General features: G+C 38.4%; 1 protein-coding gene across 3 annotated transcripts in view; it reads right to left on the minus strand.

Annotated features, from left to right (window-relative positions):
- Nucleotides 1-637: 637 nt before the first annotated feature.
- The window catches only part of LOC115212001 (tetraspanin-5-like), a 181,429-nt gene continuing 157,907 nt past the window's right edge, over nucleotides 638-24,159 (minus strand). For 2 of the 3 annotated variants that reach the window (XM_029780784.2, XM_036503062.1), the window contains 6 exons: nucleotides 21,866-21,982; nucleotides 17,130-17,180; nucleotides 13,686-13,802; nucleotides 10,494-10,614; nucleotides 1,232-3,686; nucleotides 638-982 (listed from right to left, as the gene is read on the minus strand). In XM_029780784.2, coding sequence (XP_029636644.1) covers nucleotides 10,537-10,614; nucleotides 13,686-13,802; nucleotides 17,130-17,180; nucleotides 21,866-21,982 — 363 coding nt within the window. In that variant the 3' untranslated portion in view covers nucleotides 638-982; nucleotides 1,232-3,686; nucleotides 10,494-10,536. The remainder of the gene's footprint in view (nucleotides 983-1,231; nucleotides 3,687-10,493; nucleotides 10,615-13,685; nucleotides 13,803-17,129; nucleotides 17,181-21,865; nucleotides 21,983-24,159) is intronic. The other variant, XM_029780785.2, reaches the window with a different exon arrangement.

Here is a 24,159-nt window from a genome sequence, read left to right on the forward strand (position 1 = left end):
GAATGCCACTAAGCATTTTGTCCAACATGCTAACACTTCTGCCAGTTCACCACCTTATTAATAACAATAATAATTCTTTCTACTATATACACAAGGCCAAGAATTTTGGAGTGAGAGTAAGAAAAGTAAGAAAGGCAAAGTCAACCTTGGCAGAATTTGAACTCAGAATGTAAAAACCAGAAGTAATGTCCCAAAGCATTTTGTCAGGAGTGATAATGATTCTACCAGCTCACCACTACGATAATAGTAATAATAATAATAATAATAATAATGATAATAATGGTTTCTGATTTAAGCACAAGGCTAGCGATTTTGAGGAGAGAGGGTTAGATGAACTTGTCAACCTTAATACATGACTGGTAACTGTTTCCATTGAACCCAGAAGGATAAAAAGCAAAGTTGACCACTGCAAGATTTGATCACAGAACATAGCAAATAGGAGGAAATTCAACAAATAATTTTTTTCTGATGTTGTAAAGATTCTGTCAATGCACTATAATAATAATAATTATATACCAATAATAATAATATTTTAAATAAGCACATGTCCCAAATTGGTTGAGGGTGTGGTTATCATCTATTCAGTCACTCACAGCATTTGACTGGTTATTTTATCAAGCTCAGAATGATGAAAAGAAATAAAAAAACAAAATTACCCCAAGAGGGCTGGAAATTATAATGTAATGTAAACTAAATATTGCAAGACATTTAGTCATCCAGCTTCTGCCAATTCTTCCAACAACCACATTTAGTATAAGAGCAACATCAATAATAATTTGCAACAAATCAACCACAGCCCCAACCCCATCCCCAGGTGGAGCAAGTGAGCCTGGGGCTGTAAAGTTAACTGGAAAAAAAAAACATTCAATTCCTATTTGTTCATTGGAGGTGGTATTTAGTTTATTGAACCTGGTAGAAATAAATGGCAAAGTTAACGCTGCTGGAATCAAAACTCAGGACGGAGATGAACATATCTAAATACCTGTTTCTTTACTTACCCACAAGGGGCTACACACAAGAGAGAACAAACAAGGACAGACAAACAGATTAAGTCGATTATATCGACCCCAGTGCGTAACTGGTACTTATTTAATCGACTCTGAAAGGATGAAAGGCAAAGTCGACCTCGGCGGAATTTGAACTCAGAACGTAGCGACAGACGAAATACCGCTAGGCATTTCACCCGGCGTGCTAACGTTTCTGCCAGCTCACCGCCTTCATATCTAAATACCATTTGGTATATTTTTTTTTTTTGTGTGTTCAATCCTCTACTGATTCAGCCAAATCCAATTAATGAACAATTGAAGAAGACAACAGACATATGGTGATATACTACTTCTTTCTGCACACACAGATTATTATTATTATTATTATATTATCATTATTGAATGAGGACGCATGGCCTAGTAGTTAGGGTGTTACACTCATGATTTCCAGATCATGGTTTTAATTCCCGGACTGGCTGGTGTGTTGTTTTAAGCAAAACAATTCATCTACATTGCTCTGCAGTCCCTTTAACACCTGATGTGTGATACACTGTGAACCTGTATTTGTGCAGGCTGTTCTGCAAAAACTGAGCATTCATACAATGCCTTTGACAGGAGAGTCCATCATTACTGAGTGAGAGAGTAACGCATGCCATCAAAATGACACTGGGGTATAAATATACAAAGCTGAATATACTCATCATGATTACTTGTCTGATAAGGGTACAACCACATGTGCATGACATGACGACCTCATATCAGGATAAACCGTGCATGATCTTGCAGTGAGGGCCTAGTTAGAATTTTCTTCAGGCTGAGTAGCCCATCCTGCTCAAAAGGTCCCTGAATAAGGGTCACTTAAGGATGATGAATAAAAAACACCCATGTTTCCAGGGCTGAATTATTCAGACCACAAAGAATTCCTCTCAACACATGGCTACAATGCTCCCCCACAGCTCCTGCTCGTGATCGGAGATGCACATATCAACAGCCATGGACATGCTCAACTGGTTACAGTGAAGCAAATCTGTGGTGGTATTGAGCAGAATATTTACTGTAGCCCATGTTTTACTCATTATTATTATTAGGGCAAAATGGTAAGGATATTAAAAAAAAAAGCATTGGGAATTTCTTCCTACTTTTTAACTTGAATTTGAATAATGTTGAAGTTAACTTTGCCATTCACCCCCACCAGGGGGTCAATAAAGTAGCAGCCTAATATTAGAGGTTGTCACAATCCACTAATGCTCTCCTCCTCAAAATTGCTAGCCTTGCACCTAAATTAGAAGTGTTATTATTATTGTTATTATGCTTTCAGGAGCTGAGAAATTGAAGATTTCATTTGTAACACTTATGTGAGGAGGGCCATTTTTCTTGAGTGTGAAAAAGCACACTAAGAACATGTGAAATCAGAGGTAAAAAGAAGAAAAAAAAAGTGGGAACTTGGATTAATTCACAACTGATGTAGACCCTGCAATCTTTAGTCATCAATGTAAAATTAAGAAAATACAAATGTTTCAAAGCATAGTATTTTCAGTAGGTAGTGCGGATGTTTCAGTAGGTAGTGTGGATAGTGGCAATGAGATGCTATTTTTTACCTTCATCCTAAGTACTTGCTTTCATGTATTAATGAAATGGATGAATGGGGTCTTTTATGAAAAAAAAAAAAGCAACAAAAAATGTTTTTTTTAACACCTGTATTCATTAACTTGATGGTATGGAGAATTATTTACAAATGCACCTAAGTTTTTTCGATATTTCACCCTCTTTCTTCCTCTATTGCCTAACCTTCATATATGCATGTGGGAATGTATGTAATGTGTGTGTGTGTGTGTGTAAATTCATAATACCAGTGGAATGTTGCTAATATGTACTATATTTTCAATGGTCCTATTTTGTCATGGTCTTTGCAAAAAAAAAAAAAAAAATTTCGATAGGCACAAGGCCACACGTGGAGCAAGAGAGGAGGAGGGAAGAGGGCAAGGTCGATTACATTGAACCCATCGCCCCCAAGTACATGACTGGTACTTTATTTAATCAATCCACTCCCCCCCTCCCCACCTTAGAAGGATGATAAACAAAGGTGACCTCAGCAGGATTTGAACTCTGAATGTGTAAAAGCGGGACATGACTAAAAACTGCAAGGCATATTTGCCCAGCGTTCCAAAGATTCTGTCACCTCCATCCTGTCGTTTTAAAGAAAATAAAATGAATGGTAATGATAACAATAAATAAAGACAAATACATGTAGAATCTGAGAGGGAGAGAGGATATCATTGTCATGGTGTTTGGTCATAGCTGTATAACTGTCCTTGATAAATGAAGAGAAAAATAAACAACAAACTGTTCCTTGTAGAAGGGTCTATACGTCTTTTTGTAACCATGAACATACAACCCTGTAATTCATATATACATACATATATATATATATATATACACATATATATATATATATATATATACATATATATATATACATATATATATATATACATATATATATATATGTATATATATATATATATATGTATGTATATGAACGTAGGCTCTCAATGCTATCCCTTCATAATGCTGTGATTCCAAACGACTGCCTTTACAGCATTACACACATGCAGACATGCATGCACACATACACACGCACATGCACTCACACAAACAGTTTATCAGCAATATTTCTGTGCATAGAATATTCCCGGGAATCTGGAAAGAGAAGAAAAAAGGAAGCTTCATAAGTGAATATTCAATATGAATATACATATGTGTGTGCATACATACATAGATAAATGTGTGTGTGGGAGTGTAGATACATACATACATACATACATGTATGTGTGTACATACATAGATAAATGAGTATATATGTATGTGCATACATATTATATAGCCCCACACATACAAATATGAATATACGATTTGACTGAGGTCTGGCGAACCAGCTGGCTGCACCAGATCAGATTGGAGTCTGGTGCAGCCATCTGGTTCGCCAGACCTCAGTCAAATTGTCCAACCCATGCTCGCATGGAAAGCGGACGTTAAACAATGATGATGATGATATATATATATATAGTTGAATGAATTATCTTATTATGGATAATTCGGTTAACCGATACCTGGGTAGCAAATTCACGTCAGAAAAACACGGTTGAAGCTACATGCCAAGGGCAGAGATCACGTGCTTTCGTGTGGAAATTTGTGTGTTTTTATAATACAAATAAATGAAAGAATGGAGTTGAACGACGATTTAACAAAATTCCTTTATTCTCGACATATGTTTCGAAGGCTGCATATTCCTAATTTCGAAGGAATAAGGGGTGCATTATGCAGCCTTCTCATCAGGAAAAACAAGGAACTTATGTCAGCATCAAGATGAAAAAAACTTTTAGATGACTGCCCACATGGAGCCCATAGCGATAGGAATATGCAGCCTTCGAAACATATGTCGAGAATAAAGGAATTTTGTTAAATCGTCGTTCAACTCCATTCTTTCATTCATTTGTATATATATATATATTTACGTTTATCAATTTATGTTGTAAGATTCCTGATGTGAAATCGTGTGTTGAAACAGATATTGTTGTATTTCAGGATGGTCATTTTTTTTTTTACTTTTTCTTTTTTGCAAATAAATATATGCTCTATATATTTGTTCCTCACTCATTTATTACTGTTCTTATTCTAACTCATGTCCATTGTCCAAAAAATCTTTTGTCACACATCTGCGGCCTCTTATTGTTCTCATTTTAACTCATGTCCATTGTCCAAAAAATCTTTTGTCACACATCTGCGGCCTCTTCCGCGACCCTTTCTGTTTCCATGTGTACTCTTACTCCACTTATTTCATTCTGTTCTTCTATGATGTGTATCCTTATATGTGCATGCATTTGTGTGTGTGTGTTTATATGGGTTGAGTCATTGCTCTTCATAGCACTATGACCTTCCCCTCAGCTCCATTCCCTCTGCCGTTGTCACTGCTGCTGTCCTAGGACCCGAAATTTGGTACAGTTCCTGTTTTTCTCTGTGTTTGCCCATGCTGCTGCCATCATGGTATAGTTGTTGTTGTTGCCATCGTATTTACTGCTGTTGTTGTTGTTAGTTGTATTGCTGATACTGTTGCAGCTGTCTGTGAGGTTACTGTATGTTTGTTTGTGAGTGTATATGGGTTCGCTTCCTATGTTGTTTGTATCTGTGCCCTTTATACTCTTTTACTCTTTACTCTTTTACTTGTTTCAGTCATTTGACTGCGGCCATGCTGGAGCACCGCCTTTAGTCGAGCAAATTGACCCCAGGACTTATTCTTTGTAAGCCCAGTACTTATTCTATCGGTCTCTTTTGCCGAACTGCTAAGTGACGGGGACGTAAACACACCAGCATCAGTTGTCAAGCAATGCGAGGGGGACAAACACAGACACACAAACATATACTCACACATACATATATATATATATATATATATATATATATTATATATATATATACATATTACGACAGGCTTCTTTCAGTTTCCGTCTACCAAATCCACTCACAAGGCATTGGTCGGCCCGGGGCTATAGCAGAAGACACTCGCCCAAGATGCCACGCAGTGGGACTGAACCCGGAACCATGTGGTTGGTAAGCAAGGTACTTACCACACAGCCACTCCTGATTTTTTTTTTTACTTATTTTTTTATCTATCTCTATTTCTTATATTTATCACAGGTAGGTGCACATATGTCTATTGTGTGTGTATTATCCTGTTTGTATCTGTTTTATTTTTTCCCTCTCTCTTCTCCTCCCTTTTGTCTTTAGTCATCATTGTGTGGTGTGGTGGTGGGTGTTATTGTTCCATTCATGCTAATAAGGGCGGCGAGCTGGCAGAAACGTTAGCACGCCGGGCGAAATGCTTAGCAATATTTCGTCTGCCGCTATGTTCGGTGTTCAAATCCTGCCGAGGTCAACTTTGCCTTTCATCCTTTCGGAGGTCGATTAACCCTTTAGTGTTCACATTATTCTACCAAAATTAATGCTTTTTTATCCACATTGTTTTGAACTAATCATGCATTATCTTGTAGCTATGAGATTTTGATGAGGTAACTGTTAATTTTTAAAACGATATTGTAGGGTTGGTGTGAGAGACCAGATCTGGCCAGTTTGAACATAAAACAGGCAGAATACTTTTGGCTGGATATGGCCGGTTTAAATGCTAAAGGGTTAAATAAGTACCAGTTACGCACTGGGGTCAATATAATCGACTTAATCCGTTTGTCTGTCCTTGTTTGTCCTCTCTGTGTTTAGCCCCTTGTGGGTAGTAAAGAAATAGCTATTAATTTATGCTGTTAATCAAGTCTTTCTCTTCTTTGAGCCATCACCAATGTTCCCCTATATGCTCCCCTATGTTGCATGCAGTCTCTCCAATGTAATTGGTTTGTCATGTTTCTGCACCATCCCTCAGTACATTGTAAGCTATACACTATATTCCTAACCTTACTGTTAACCCATGTATTGTATGTAGGATGAACCCACGGGTTAACTGTAAGGTTAGGAATATAGTGTATAGCTTACAATGTACTAAGGGATGGTGCAGAAACATGACAATTACTTACATTGGAGAGACTGCATGTAGCATAGGGGAGCATATAGGTGACCATTGGTGAGAGCTCAAAGAAGAGAAAGGCCTGTCAGTGCTCTACCAACATGTTCAAGCAGAACATAGAGGTTAAGGTATTATCGGTGCATAGAACTGACAAGACACTTACACAGATCACAGAGGCAACACACAGAGCAATAGACAGACCGTGGAGAACAAATATATAATGCGTGTGTATATTTGGCAAAAAAAAAAATTGACCATCCCGAAATACAAAAATATATATATAACCCATGCTAGCATGGAAAGCGGACGTTAAATGATGATGATGATAATGATGATGATGATATATATTTAAAGGTAAATGTATCAGATGTGGTGTGCAAGAGAAACAACTGCACTGGTATGGTCATGTGTTGTGTATGGATGAGGACAGCTGTGTGAAGAAGTGTCACACCCTAACAGCAGAGGGAACCTGTAGAAGAGGTAGACCCAGGAAGACATGGGAAGAGGTGGTGGAAGCACGACCTTCGAACAGTAGGCAATGACAAATGACCGAGACCTTTGGAGATATGCTGTGCTTGAGAAGACCTAGCAAGCCAAGTGAGATCATAGCCGTGGACATCTCATTTCTTTTTCCATACCATGCATTTTGTATTCCATACCAAATATATGCATTAAGCCTACTTGCCTTTGTCTTCTGCATAATATACAGGGTGGACCCAAAAGTCACAACCCAAGATTAAAACTCATTTAATATAAATATATAGGGTGGCAAGCTGGCAGAATCATTAGCATGCTGGGCGAAATGCTTCATAGTATTTCATCTGTTGTAACATTGAGTTCTGCTGAGGTCGACTCTGCCTTTCATCCTTTGGGGGAGGGGGGGTCGATTAAATAAGTACCAGTTATGCACTGGGGTCAATGTAATCCCTTTGTCTGTCCATGTTTGTCCCCTCTATGTTTAGCCCCCTGTGGGCAATAATGAAATAAATACACTGCATTATATAATAATAATAATAGTAATCTTTTCTAATATAAGCATAAGACCTGAGATTTTGGAAGAGGGGACTAGTCACTTACACTGAGCCCAGTGCTCAATTAGTACTTATTTTTTATCGACCCCAAATGCATGAAAGGCAAAGTCGACCACAACGGAATTTGAACTCAGAACATAGAGACAGATGAAATACCACTAAGCATTTCACCCAGCATATGTTTTAATGCATGACTTTTAACCCACCCTCTCTCTCTCTCTGTATATATATATATACACACATATGGGGGCGCAATGGCCCAGTGGTTAGGGCAGCGGACCTGCAGTCGTAGGATCGCAGTTTTGCTTCCCAGACGAGGCGTTGTGTGTGTTTATTGAGCGAAAACACCTAAAAGCTCCACGAGTCTCCGGCAGGGGGTGGCGATCCCTACTGTACTCTTTCACCACTCTTTCTGTCTTTCTTCTGTTGGCCTGCTCGCTTAGCCAGCGGGGTGGCATCATTCAAAGGCTAAAACAATGCAAACGCATTGTGACCAGCGATGTGTAACTACATCTGATGGACTGGGTGATCACGTGATATATATATATAAATATATATATCTAGTGGTTGGCGTTAGGAAGGGCATCCAGCTGTAGAAACACTGCCAGATCTGACTGGCCTGGTGCAGATTTCGAGCTTGCCAGACCCCAGTTGAACCGTCCAACCCATGCTAGCATGGAAAGCGGACGTTAAACGATGATGATGATGATGATGATATATATATATATATATATATATATATATATATACACATATATAAATATACAAAATCTCAAATGGGTGAGTAAACTGATGTTAGTATAAGCATACAATAGATGAGCAGATTATTGCTTGGAGGGTCCAGAACTCTTTAAATATATATATATATATATATATACACACACACATACAATATGTGTAGATGCATACATGTACATACATATATGTACATTCATAAACATACATACATGCAGAAACTCTTTCCTCTCACACACACACACACACACTGGCATAAGCATGGATATTTAGTTAAGATCTTCACTTAGCAACCACATGGCTCTGAGTTCAATCCTACAGAAAGGCACCCTGGCAAGTGTCTTCTACCATACCTCTAGGCCAACCAAAGCCATGCGAGTGGATTTGGTGAACAAACAGAAATAAAATCCATTGTTTGTGGTTGATGGGGTACACATGTATGTTTGTGTGTTTGTTTAACATTTTATTCTTTAACTTGTTTCAGACATTTGGCTGCAGCCATGCTGGAGCACTACCATAGAGGCTTTTCTTTTAGTCGTAGAATCTACCTCAGGACTTATTCTTTGTAAGCCTGGTACTTATTCTATTGGTCTCTTTTGCTGAACTGCTAAGTTACAGGGATGTAAACACACCAACACTGGTTGTCAAGTAATGGTGGGGGGGACAAACAGACACACACACACACACACAGACACATGTGTGGAGGCGCAATGGCCCAGAGGTTAGGGCAGCTGATTCGCGGTCGTAGGATCGCGGTTTCGACTCCCAGACCAGGCGTTGTGAGAGTTTATTGAGCGAAAACACCTAATTCTCCACGAGGCTCCGGCAGGAGGTGGTGGCGATCCCTGCTGTACTCTTTCGCCACAACTTTCTCTCATGCTTTCTTCTGTTGGCCTGCTCGCTTAGCCAGCGGGGTGGCGTCATTTGAAGGCTAAAACAATGTGAAGCGCATTGTGACCAGCGATGTGTAACAACATCTGATAGCCTGGTCAGAAAATATATATATATAATATATATATATATATATATATAAATATAAAATCTTAGTCAGTCAGTGGAAGGACTTCACTACCTCATATGTTCTTAAAAATTTAAATCCACATCTTTGTATATATATCTACCTTCTCTATAATGTTGCCACTTGATTTGAAAATTTTTGTATTAATGGAAAACCTCTATAATTGGCTGATGAGTACTCAGCATCTTAAATCTGTTGTAATACTTACAACATTTAATAAAATGATGTAGTACGAAACAATCGTACCAAATTACCGGAGTCATTCTTGTTGCTTATTTTGAGTATATATATATACAAAGGGCTTCTTTCAGTTTCCATCTACCAAATCAACTTACAAGGCTTTGATTGGCCCAAGACTATAGTAGAAGACACATACCCAAGGTACCACACAGTGGGACTGAACCCGCAACCATGTAGTTGGGAAGCAAGCTTCTTGCCACACAGCCACACCTGCACTTGTTTGTGCTACACTCAGCTACAAGCTACAAGCAGTGACACAGATGTCATTTTCCTTGTCATCAAATCAATCACTGGCTTTGAACCTCTAAAAAGCTATGAAATATTAAAAAAAAAACCCTTACATTTAATAAATAGAAGTATTTTGTTTAACCCTTTCGTTACCAACCCGGCTGAAACCGGCTGTGGCTCTTTAGTATAAATGTCTTGTTTTCATAAGTTTTGAATTCAAATCTTCCACCAAATTTTGGTCACAATTTATGTTCCTAACACTAGCTCAATGATAATGATGTTATTTTACTAAATTCTTTGTTATATTTAAAATAATTGGAAGAAACACAGAGCACCTCAAAATAAATACAGTAACGAAAGGGTTAATGTCCATTTTTGAATGCTTGTATAGGGACCTTGCATGTGTTACAAAAAAAAAAAAAAAAGGATGGGTCTTTTATTCTGATGGCCTTCTGAAGCACAAAGCAGCCAGTTGCAATGTGAACAAGAAACATAATCATCTGATCAATGCTTAACTGAATCAGTGACAAGTAAAATTTTGGAATGTCTACATTCACATCAGCATTCACACACATACTCACAGGCATGTGTGTGTGTGTGTAGTCGTATGCATGTGAAACAGAGCAGATTAACTTTCCTAGAGATATCAACACACTCATACCAATTATTCTCACAGAGGTTCTTACATTTTTGAGGAACAGACAACTAAGAGCTGTAAGTCAACATTACTCAGAAGGTATAGTACCATAATGTTCGTTGTGCTTGGATATCACTTCGTAAGTTCTGTGCAAAACAAATACCAAGAATCTAAAAAAGAAAATGGAAAAATTAGACATGAGAGATAATAATTACAATTTCAAGAAAATTATAGGAAACTGAGAATAGAATAGAATTTGGAACTTAACCCTTTAGTATTTAACCAGCCACATCAGGCACAAATATTTTTCCTTTTTATGTTCAAACCAGCCGGATTTGACCTCTTACACTTACCCTCTACTTTGTCATTGTAAAAATAAACAATCACATTGTCAAATTCTCCAAGCTATGAGGTAATGCATGATTAATTCAAAACAATATGAGTAAATAAGCATTACATTGAAGGAATAATTTGAATACAATTGCAGCGTGGAAGGTGTTTGTAAGCCATGCAGCACGGATTTTTGTCAGTGAACAGGTTGCGGATTTTAGCAACGAAAATATTTTGACAAATTAAACTTAAATGTTGAAGTGAATCGAACGGCTTTTATGTGTTTCTTAAATGGCTTACAAACACCTTCCACGCTGCAATTGTTTTCGTTTCAGCACACGATCTCAGATCAAATCACTTGCTATGCAAGTACATCTCCGTAAAATAATTTGAATGTTAAAAGGTTAATACAGCTGATAATTTTTTACCTGTAAAACTCCAAAACCTGAGATTCTTTCAAATGAGAGAAGCATCACAAATAGGGTGCTCACAATACTTTTAAAAGAAATGGTGTTGTCTATAAGCATACAAAAAAAAAAGTGTAAAGAGACAAAGAGATGTAGCCATTTTGTATAGATGACAAACTGAATTTGAGATTATCCTTACAATTTGTAGATAAAAAAACTCCTTCTAAAGGTGGGTGTCTAAAACAAAAGATAACTCCAATAAGCTCAATGATCTGCTGGTGCCACATAAAAAAGCATCCAGTACATCTTGTAAAGTGGTTGGTGTTAGGAAGGGCATCCAGCCATAGAAACCAAACCAAAACAAATGACTGGAAGAACCTAGTGCAACCCTCCAGCTCTAACCTAACTGTCCAACCCATGCCAGTATGGAAAAACAGATGTTAAATGATGATGGTGATGAACACAAGGATTTGTTAGAGTGAAATAAACATGAGGTGCAGGAGTGGCTGTGTGGTAAGTAGCTTGCTTACCAACCACATGGTTCCGGGTTCAAGTCCCACTGCGTGGCACCTTGGGCAGGTGTCTTCTGCTATTGCCAGCAAGTTCAATTGCCAGATATTTTATGTTGCAGTTAACCTTTTAACATTTAAACCAGTCATATCTGGCTCAAATATTTCTACCTGTTTTATATTGAAACTGGCCAGATCCAGCCTCTCACACCTACTCTACAATGTAATTCTAGAGATAAACAAACACATCACTGAAATCTTGAAGCTACGAGATAATACCTGATTAAGTCAAAACAAGGTGAATAAAAAAGCAATACATTTGATTGAGTAATCTGAATTTTAAAGGGTTAAGGTGCACAATAGAACAAGCAAATACAGGTTTCCAGATTGCTAGATCATTGGTTTGATTCCTTGACCAGGCACCAAGTTGTGTTCTTGAGCAAAACACTTCATTTCAAGTAGCTCCAGTCCTTCTTTTGATCAGAGGGGAATGTTGACCTGCTTGCCTAGCCAGCAGAGTAGCACCATTTGAAGGCTAAAACAATGCAAAATTGCATTGTGACAAGCAATGTGTAACATTTGATAGCCTGGTCTATCACATGGTGGTGGTCATACACATATTCATTCAAATACAGCTGTAGAAATATAGGGGAGAGAGAGAGAGAACACCAATATCATCATCATTGTTCGACCGTGGTCGAGACAATGGAATTTACCATGCTACGCCAGACTTCACGGTCCATCATAGCATTATGGAGGTCCTGTTGCTGGATGCCTGTATCCCTGGAGATTAGATCAGGGTAGGAGAGTGTGCGCCCTCTGGTATTGTGAGTAGATGGCTTCCAGAGGAGAAGAGTAGAAATTGCCTCGTTTTCGAAAACGAACACTAACAAGATGACTTGCTGTAGATATATTTCTGATTGACGAAACGGATAGCATATTCTTTTCTTTATTCTTTTCTTTTACTTGTTTCAGTCATTTGACTGCGGCCATGCTGCAGCACCGCCTTTTTAGTTGAGCAAATCGACCCCGGGACTTATTCTTTGTAAGCCCAGTACTTATTCTATCGGTCTCTTTTGCCAAACCGCTAAGTGACGGGGACGTAAACACACCAGCATCGGTTGTCAAGCAATGCTAGGGGGACAAACACAGACATACACACACATGTACGCATATATATATATACATATATACGACAGGCTTCTTTCAGTTTCCGTCTACCAAATCCACTCACAAGGCATTGGTCGGCCCGGGGCTATAGCAGAAGACACTTGCCCAAGATGCCATGCAGTGGGACTGAACCCGGAACTGTGTGGTTGGTTAGCAAGCTACTTACCACACAGCCACTCCTGCGCCTATATGCAAAGGTAATCAGACAAATAACTAAGCCAATCTTACAGACTTGTTCTTCTAGATATATTATTCCTCTACTGAGTAGGATGATAACTACACACTAAGAAATAGTGATGAATGATATGAGATGCAGGATGACAGTGCGCTGCACTCTCTACTACCCAGTCTATTATTGCACACCTATAGATGCTGGTGATAATGTCCACAGTGAGGTCAGACAAGGTGAATTTAGTAAGAGAGTAACAGTTGCTTCTTATTATTGATTGACTAGACTTCAATGAACACCATTAATACTACTGCTAACTTCAGAAGCTGATTGGGTATCTAACTAATTAACCAATATCTTAATGTTATCATCATAAGAAACAGTAATAAGAGATATGAGGAAGGAACGAGTACCAAAACTGAGTGAATACCCAAACCAGATACATACTCAAACTGGGGTGTGTGACAAAAACCAGGTAATAAACTGGCTGGATAAGCAAACTGAAGGAGTAATCAAAGTGGGAGAATACCAAAACTGAGTAACTGAATTGAATAAGTAACAAAAAATGAATGAGTAATTTAACTGAAAGAGTACCAAAAACTAGATGAACACCATAAATCAATTGTTTGATGAAGTTGAAAAACTTTCTCCTTTACCTGTAATAATGCAATGCCTACAAGTACTCCTGCTACAGGAATGAGGTTAGCTTCTAACCATTGTTCACCAGCTGGGATACAACCCAAAGTCCAAATTATTCGATCTTTATCAATCTCCTACAAAAAAATGGAAAAACATAAAAATTAAACAGGCAAAGCAAAATGGATACAAAATTATTAACAATCTCGGCTGAATTGTGTCCACTCTTTAACTCTACTACAACAATAGTTTCCGTTCTTCTGGAGTTGCTGTTCTGTTTATCAGCATCACCTCTGTAACACAAATTAATGAGAGAATGTTTACATGGTTACTGGACTTGCAAGAAATAACGGCCAAATCTCCCTCAAATCCCACCCTAGAATCTAAAAACTGTGACTGTAAGTCGGCAAATAATCGTCTCAGATGCATCATCATCATCGTGGTTTTTACTTCTGCTTTTTCCTTGCAAGCATGGGCTAGATGAGACTGCTTGAGACAATATCTATTAGCATGGTGCACTTCCTTACGCTAACCATTTATTTCTAAGCTAAGTATTTTATTCCATGTATTCATATATTGAACCCCTTGAGCTGCCAGGACTTTTTTTGTTTAAATTAGACACAAACAATGACATCACTGTGCAAGTGGTATCAATGCAAAGACATGCAGTGACATATACACACATTTGTTTGTCTTACATCGGTTTTTCTATACTGGCCAGACACTCTTCCTATCACTAACATTTACCTATTTTTCAGGTATACTCTTTTACTTGTTTCAGTCATTTGACTGCAGCCATGCTGGAGCACCACCTTTAGTCGAGCAAATCGACACCGGGACTTATTCTTTGTAAGCCCAGTACTTATTCTATCGGTCTCTTTTTGCCGAACCGCTAAGTGACGGGGATGGAAACACACCAGCATCGGTTGTCAAGCAATGCTAGGGGGACAAACACAGACATACACACACACACACACACACACACACACACACATATATATATATATACATATATACGACAGGCTTCTTTCAGTTTCCGTCTACCAAATCCACTCACAAGGCATTGGTCGGCCCGGGGCTATAGCAGAAGACACTTGCCCCACTTACTTTAAAAAGCACAGAGCTAGAATATTGTTTTTTTGTTTTGACAAGGAATGCCAACAAACAACATTATCTTCAGCTAAACCATCTCATCATCATTTTAACGTCCACTTTTCCATGCTTACATGGGTTAGACAGAGTTTACTGAGGCAGGTTTTCAATAGCGGAATGCTCTTCTTGTTACCAAACAAGGCAATATTTTCCCCTTGGCCAAAGATGTTTTGCCACCAATAGAATTGCACTCACAAGGCATTGGTATCAGAATACACTTGCCCAAGCTGCCACACTCTCTAAAAGATAAATATCAGCTATGTACTGAGATCAATTTGCTTCACTATTACTAAATCCATTACCTGAAGTAGTGCTTTGAGAGAAAACTTTTGAGGGAAAGAAATGGAGAAAATATGAGGGAATGCAGCATGCACCTTATATGACTACATAGAGTCATTATAGAAATTTCTTCAGTTTATATTCAACACAATGAAGTAATGTCACAGTCTTCAATTAGAAGAAATCAGAGACTAGAACCAAATACAAAAGCAGTGTATGTTTCTGTGCTTTGGAGTGAAAAACAGAGCAATGAATACTGCTTCTATTTTCATGTACATGCTAACAATACAGACTCCTATCACCAGCTTACCAATTCTATCTAAAGAACTTTAATAACACACACACACACATATATATATACAGGGTGTAATGAATATATTGTTTAAATTACGCAAAAATGAAAATAACATTGACATATCATTTTAACAGATATGTTTACCAAAATTACATAAAAAATATCTTGAAATACTAAAGAGTAAATTTATTCAATAAAATTGCCATTGGCTTCAACCACAGCCTCCGAACACTTTGGAATCTCCTGCAACTCTTCTGGACAGTCTTCTTGTTTAACCCTTTAGCATTTAAACTGGCCATATCCGGCCAAAAGTATTCTGCCTGTTTTATGCTCGGACTGGCCAGATCTGGTCTCTCACACCAACCCTACAATATCGTTTTGAAAATTAACAACTACCTCATCAAAATCTCATAGCACCAAGATTAATGCCTGATTAGTTAAAGGCAATGTGGATAAAAAAGGATTAATTTTGGCAGAATAATGCAAACACTAAAGGGTTAAGCTGGTGAATGCTGCCATAATCCATGCTTTCTGTTCATCTTTGGTGTTAGAAGGGGTTTTATTGGTCTTTCACACAGCATAATAATCTGGGGAGTTAGGTGGCCAGACGTTAGGGGTGATGTGGTCATAGAAATTGTCTGATGGCCATGACTGGGTTCTCCTGCTTGTGGGGCATGGTGTAGAGTCCTATTGCAAGACACTGGAGTCTTCCAGCAGCCACCCTCTGGACCACGGGCAGCATTATCTCCTCCAGGCACTTGATGTAGGCCTCCATGTTGAGTCTGAGGCCATGTGGGAAGATGAATGGAGGCAAAATGTTGCCATCACTAGTGTTTGATTTTTATCACTCTTGGTACACAGTGGTTCTGTGTGTTCACCATCTGTTCATAATGGAGCTTCCGATATGAATGACAAGCAGTACAGCATGTCATTTCCAAATTTCTGACAGAGTGATTCTGCATCATGGTGCTGTTTTTCTCACAGAAGGTGCCCAACTGACCCTACTATACTGTGTAGTTGGCAAAATCAAAAACAAACAATGCACATGAGCAAAATTGAAAATATAAAATGGTGACAATTTACCCATCGCACCCTGTATATATAGATGGAGTTTGAAGCTTATGAAGTTAAAAGGAAACAATTTTGCTCTGAATTCACATTGTGCTTGTATTTTGTTTTGTATTTTATTTTTTTGACATATTTAATTTATTTATTGTACAGCTACAACAAAGATTATAGTCAATCAGTTGAACAACATGATCTGGCACTGCACTCCACTATTGACCAAGAACTATTGAAATGTTTTAGCAAGGTTTTTTTTCTTAAACAAGGGATATAACTCTACTTGCCTTAGTCAACAGAGAGATGGATACAGAAAATACCCCCCCACCACCACCACCACTTTCTCCTAACCAAGCTTCTTCTAACAATACTTATTTCAAGAACTACAAGAAAATACAGTATTTATTTCACATACGAGTAAAAGTGGTTGTGATGGTGGTGGCTATAATGATGATATTTTCAGTTGAAATATTCTAAATCAATGACTAATTAACCCTATTGACTTCAATTAGGTGAATTTTCTCTTCGGGCCTTACTCAAGGAAGTTAATGCATTTAAAGTGAAATGGCTGCTTTTGGGGGTAAACTTTATTTACGTTCTACAGCACTGGCCAAATTACCTCTAATTTAACTGCAAAGCTAGTATATGAAATCAAAAACAAAGGAAAAATACTTACATGTTCTGTTTTCATCATATCATAACCACATTGCTTGTTAATTATCACTGACTGAAGAGACAGAATGAAGTAGTTAAACATTAATTAACTGAAGTATGCTTGATCATTTATATAAGAAATACATTATATGGCAGTGAAACAGGTAACGAGTGAAGATAAACTTGTAGCATTAAAGAATGACATTAAAACCTTTTGCTACCAAGCCACAAGACCACCCTTCGTGCTAGGATACAAACTTTGTTTTAAAGTTGTCTAAATTAGAACTGTCCATCAGAATTCTATGTTAAACTAGCAGTATCGCCCGGCGTTGCTCGGGTTTGTAAGGGAAATAAGTATATAAGCATTTTTAGAGAGTTACATTAAAAATGCGGAAAAATTATGGTAAATTTTTTTTTTAAATCGTAGACTCATCGTAGACGTGCGCTAATACCCAGAAGGGCTCGATATGAATCACGACTATAAGATACCCGCTTTTGGTTAAACTACACCGCAAAATGTGGGAGTAGTTAGGAATCTAAATCGGAGTAGACAGACACACACACACACAACTTTAGTTTTATATATAAAGATTATGTTCCAAACATTTGTTTAATAGTGACAGTTATTCCACTAAATTCTTCTTTCATTATTTGCAATATTAACTGAAACAGCAGCAGTGTATTTTAACAATTCCAGGTCCTTATATTTCTTAATTTCTCAAATTCCTTTATAGATATATTTTTATCACTGGGGACACTCAGTCTACAAGTATTTTCTTCCGTCTTTAATGACTGTCTGGTCGATTAGCCTGGATCTCGCAACTCCATTGTGTCTATGAATATATTCCTTGTTAGCTATTATTATTTTTTTGTTATTATTATTATTATTATATGAAAACTCACAGCTTATTTTGCTGGGTATGAAGGAATGTGTCAGCAGTGTCTTTTAACAGAAATATGTAATAAAAGGGTTAAATTAAAATGTTCCATCAAAATTTCTTGCTAATTTATGTTCCAAACATCATCATCCTCATCGTTTAGCGTCCGCTTTCCATGCTAGCATGGGTTGGACGGTTCAACTGGGGTCTGGGAAGCCCGAAGGCTGCACCAGGCCAGTCAGGTCTGGCGGTGTTTCTACAGCTGGATGCCCTTCCTAACGCCAACCACTCCATGAGTGTAGTGGGTGCTTTTTATGTGTCACCGACACAGGTGCCAGACGAGGCTGGCGAATGGCCACGCTCGGATGGTGCTTTTTACATGTCACCGGCACGGAGGGCAGGCGAGGCTGGCACGGCCACAATCGGATGGTGTTTGTTACGTGCCACCAGCACGGAGGCCAGTCGATGCAGTGCTGACTACGGCCATGTTCGGATGGTTCTCTTATGTGTCACCGGCACTGGTACCACAAACTACAAATTCCATTGATGTTGATCGATTTCGATTAATGACAGTTATATTACTAAACTCTTCATAATTTTCAAAATTAATTCAAATAAAAAGCAGTGTATTTCAACAGAAAGCTGTGTTGGATGTGAAGTTTTAATGAAAGAAAAAGCAACCAGAGAAAATGGTAGGCAATTTAAGACATTGACCAAGTATACCAAAGAGATTACTGCATCAGATTGGAGACACAATGCAGATGGGTGTTGTACAGGATGAAGAAATATCATAAGTTAGTGTCAGAAATTACATGCTGCAGAAGTGCACCAACTAAGAAAAATCTGGAAAGAAGTAATTAGGATTGGTCTGAAAATATTAAGTCTCACAGACAAGCAAAGCATTTTTGTGGCAGGTTGATAGAAAAAGGTCAGGTTTAGGTAGGATTTTTCTTTGTTTTTTTATTATTACCATTTAGAGAGAAGAAAAAAGCAGTGCATTCACAAATCCAGTGAGATTGGGAAAGCTGATGTAAATACTGCCACGCCTATGTGTTTGCTCTGTGTTTTTAAACTATAAATTGAATATATTTGATATTTTATGTATTTAAGGCGCAGGAGTGGCTGTGTGGTAAGTAGCTTGCTAGCCAACCACATGGTTCCGGGTTCAGTCCCACTGCGTGGCACCTTGGGCAAGTGTCTTCTGCTATAGCCCCGGGCCGACCAATGCCTTGTGAGTGGATTTGGTAGATGGAAACTGAAAGAAGGCCGTCGTTTTTATGTATATATATATATATGTGTGTGTGTGTGTGTGTGTCTGTGTTTGTCCCCCTAGCATTGCTTGACAACCGATGCTGGTGTGTTTATGTTCCCGTCACTTAGCGGTTCGGCAAAAGAGACCGATAGAATAAGTACTGGGCTTACAAAGAATAAGTCCCGGTGTCGATTTGCTCGACTAAAGGCGGTGCTCCAGCATGGCCGCAGTCAAATGACTGAAACAAGTAAAAGAGTAAAGAGTAAAGAGAAAGGTATTATAAAATAAAAACAGAAAGAAAAGGAAAGAAAAAGTACATTGGGGAATGGAATGTTCATTTCAAGGTGAAATTAATTCAATTTTCACATTTACTGATAACAATCTAGATTAACTTTTAAGATGTTGTAAATAGGATATATATAGGATTGGCACACAAATTTTATAAGAATGTACACCACTACAATGTATCCAGGTATGGAAGCACTCCGTCGGTTACGACGACGAGGGTTCCGGTTGATCCGATCAACGGAACAGCCTGCTCGTGAAATTAACGTGTAAGTGGCTGAGCACTCCACAGACACGTGTACCCTTAATGTAGTTCTCGGGGATATTCAGCGTGACACAGAGAGTGACAAGGCCGGCCCTTTGAAATACAGGTACAACAGAAACAGGAAGTAAGAGTGAGAGAAAGTTGTGGTGAAAGAGTACAGCAGGGATCACCACCATCCCTGCCGGAGCCTCGTGGAGCTTTAGGTGTTTTCGCTCAATAAACACTCACAACGCCCGGTCTGGGAATCGAAACCGCGATCCTACGACCGCGATTCCGCTGCCCTAACCACTGGGCCATTGCGCCTCCATCCAGGTATATATGGTATTGGAGTAGCAGCTCAAAGTTCTTAAGTTCAAACCCAGTGTCTACATGGGTTTTATTTTGCATGCCTCATTCAATTCACTTTGCTGGCACCATGATACCAGACTACTTGGATGAATTATTTGCAACACATTTATGCCTTACAAAAGAGGAAATTTACCACTTGAACCAATGAAGAAACCTCTATACTTCCTTAACCCTTTCATTACCATATTTATTTTGAGATGCTCTGTGTTTCTTTCAATTACTTTAAATATAACAAAGAAATTATTAAAATAACTAAGTTGTCATTCAGCTAGTGTTAGGAACATAAATTGTGACAAAGGTTTGGTGGAAGATTTTCATTCAGAACTTATGAAAACAAGACATTTGTACTAGAGAGCCAGAGCCGGTTTCAGCCGGGTTGATATCAAAAGGGTTAAACTTCTAAAAATAGTAGTTAAATTTCTCTGAAATCACAACCTAGTATTATTAATGGTCAGATATCTACTCCATCAGAGCTGAGCTGTGGCTAAACAACAGCAAACAATGATAAAGTTGACAGCACACTAGACCAGAGTGAAAAACATATTTGAAACAATGGATTAATCCCAATACTAATGGTTTATTGCCCAAAATGACAGAAAAAACAGAAACTTTAATCTGCTACATGATATATATATATATATATATATATATATATATATCTTTATATATAAAAGTAAGGTTGTGTGTCTGTCTCCTATGATTTAGATTCCTAACTACTCCCACATTTTGCGGTGCAGTTTAACCAAAACTGGGTATCTTATAGTTGTGATTCATATCGAGCCCTTCTGGGTATTAGCGCGCATCTACGATGAGTCTATGATTTAAAAAAAAAATTACCATCATTTTTTTCCATTTTAATGCATTTTTTCGCTATTATATAAGGGAAGTAACTTTCTAAAAATGTCTACGATGAGTCAACGATTTAAAAAAAAAAATTTACCATCATTTTTTTTCCATTTTTAATGCATCTTTTGGCTATAACTCTAAAAATGCTTATATAGTTATTTCCCTTACAAACCCGAGCAACGCCGGGCGATACTGCTAGTATATATATATATTAGTTATGGCTGGTTTATGGGGTTAATCTCATAAACCAGTTTATGAGGTTACTCCATAAACCAGTCATAACTATCTTTATCTAAATACTCACCTGCTCTCTAACTTAGCATACTTCTCTTTTGGACTTATGACTTACTGACAATATATATATATGTATCAACTGTCATTTTAATGACCATTTTCCATGCTTGCACAGGCCAGATGGAGTTTATTGAGGCAAATTTTCTACTAATGCCAATTTTCATCAGTTTGTTTTGATAAGCTGCATATCCATTTGAAGCCACAGTCAAAATTATAATAAACATTAGATTCAGCATTTGTATAAAATCCTTTACTCAATCAATTCTTGCTGATTTGTATCCACATACACACTTATTTGTCACACTATATGGGGCTAGTGGAGTGGCAGACTTAATGCCTTGAGGTATTCATTTAAATTCCTTTATATTTTGCATTAAAATCACCTGGCTCTGAGAGTGTCATTAGAAGAGAGTCTAAGCATTTGAAACAGGTCCTTAGTCTCAAGGATAACTCCCTTCTTTCGCAGATTCATAAAAATAAAGGGGTTCAATCAAATGATTATATACATTTCTGATAAATGCGTGGCCTTGTGCCAAAATCAGAAACTGCTACATACACACACACACAAAGTAAAGCTTCCTCTGACCTACCTCTGTGGGTTTACAGCAAGAAAAAGGAACTCCACAAGCTTCTCTGCCAGGTGAAGAACAATTGAAATACATGTTAAGTTCCCAATCCTTATATGTCTCAACTCCACAGCATTGTAGCTGAAATGATAAATTGTAATGGATAAGTTAGAAAGACAAAAAGAGAAAAATAAAACAAAGCTGCAAATAAAATTGTAGTACAAACTGAAGTACCTTACAACACAGTTTAAACTATTGTTCTCAATCTGAGAATCTGTGGTGGTGGAGGAGAACAAGGGGTCAATTTTTTTATGCCCAATTGTTACCCCGTGCTGGCATGGATGAGATGAAACTTTATTAAGATGGATTTTTTTATGGCTGTGTGCTTTTCCTGTTGCCAACCCTAAGCAAGTTATAAACAGTAGCTACAACACATCGTGATGTATATTTGCCATTTAAATATGGCTAACTCCTAAGGGTGGATGCTACTGTAGTTTGCAGCCTCAGGAGGACACCTCCTCCACAGCTAGGAATATTTGCCATTTAAATATGGCTAACCCCTAAGGGTGGATGCTACTGTAGTTTGTAGCCCCAGGAGGACACCTCCTCCACAGCTAGGAATATTTGCCATTTAAATATGGCTAACCCCCAAGGGTGGATGCTACTGTAGTTTGTAGCCCCAGGAGGACACCTCCTCCACGGCTGGAGGAGGTGTCCTCCTGGGGCTACAAACTACAGTAGCATCCACCCTTAGGGGTTAGCCATATTTAAATGGCAAATATACGTCACAACCCTAACAAGGTTTTTGAAGTAAGGTACTTTTTTCAATCCCACTAGTTGTGACATGACCGCTGAATGATAGAGTATTTTTCTCACTTGCAAAAGTAAATGTTACTGCCTTTCACTTAGAAGGTGTTAATGGCAGCATGCTGAATTGACATATACACATACATGTATGAAGGTGTGTGGCCTGGTCATTAGGGCATTGCATTCATGATTGTAAGATTGTGGTTTTAATTCCCATGCCGGATGTTGTGTTGTGTTCTTGAGCAAAAGACACTCCATTTCCTGTTGCCCCAGTCCATTCAGCTGAAAATAGCTAGCAAATTAACCCTGCAATCAATGGACTGGCATTGCGTTCAGGGAGAAGTATTGCAATCTCAATCACTTACACACCATGGGAACCAGGTTAAGCTTTGACCTTATGGGTCCCAAGGCTGATGGCAAACCTAAGAACTCCCATAGGCGCAGGAGTGGCTGTGTGGTAAGTAGCTTGTTTACCAACCACATGGTTCCGGGTTCAGTCCCACTGCATGGCACCTTGGGCAAATGTCTTCTACTATAGCCTCGGGCCGACCAAAGCCTTGTGAGTGGATTTGGTAGACGGAAACTGAAAGAAGCCCGTCGTATATATGTATATATATATGTGTGTGTGTGTGTGTTTGTGTGTCTGTGTTTGTCCCTCTAGCATTGCTTGACAACCGATGCTGGTGTGTTTATGTCCCCGTTACTTAGCGGTTCGGCAAAAGAGACTGATAGAATAAGTACTGGGCTTACAAAAGAATAAGTCCCGGGGTCGAGTTGCTCAATTAAAGGCGGTGCTCCAGCATGGCCACAGTCAAATGACTGAAACAAGTAAGAGAGTAAAGAGTAAAGAGTATATAAGGTACATTCCCTTGCAGTTTCCACCTACCAATTCCACTCACAAGGCATGTGTTGACCAAGGGTTATAGTATCCAGAACCCATAAACATTTCATTCACTAACAATCATAGTGTATAAAACCATTTAAGGGGGAGTATAGTTAGATATTTTAGATTTTAGATTTTATCTAGTTTCAGCTCACGAGCTGTGGCCATGTGGTAAAAATTATATTAAGTACTGTCACTTTGTCAAAATAATTGTAAATTTGAATGAATTCACTTATACTACATTATGTCCACACTTACCGTGTGCCTCTAACCAGTTTGTAACCCCTAGCTTGACCAAAATTTTGATCTACTGGAAGCTGTCAGTCACTTGCCATATCCTGAATGTCTTGCTTCTCTGGACATTGATGACATGCTAAAGCATTAACGACTACCAAGCTAACTTAGTAGAAGCTCACAAGATTACCCTCCAAAAGAATACCCTCCATCAGGCATTTGCCATATCCTGTACGCCTTACTTCCCTGGGCATGGACACATTAAAACTCCGACGTTTGGCAGCTGACTTGGCAGACACCCATAAAATTATCAATCATCGTACAAACAATAACTCTGAACACCTTTTCAAACTCCACCCATCTAACACCCGTGGACATATTTACAAAGTAAGAA

This window comes from Octopus sinensis, linkage group LG5, assembly GCF_006345805.1.
Source record: "Octopus sinensis linkage group LG5, ASM634580v1, whole genome shotgun sequence".
Classification (NCBI taxonomy): Eukaryota; Metazoa; Mollusca; class Cephalopoda; order Octopoda; family Octopodidae; genus Octopus; species Octopus sinensis.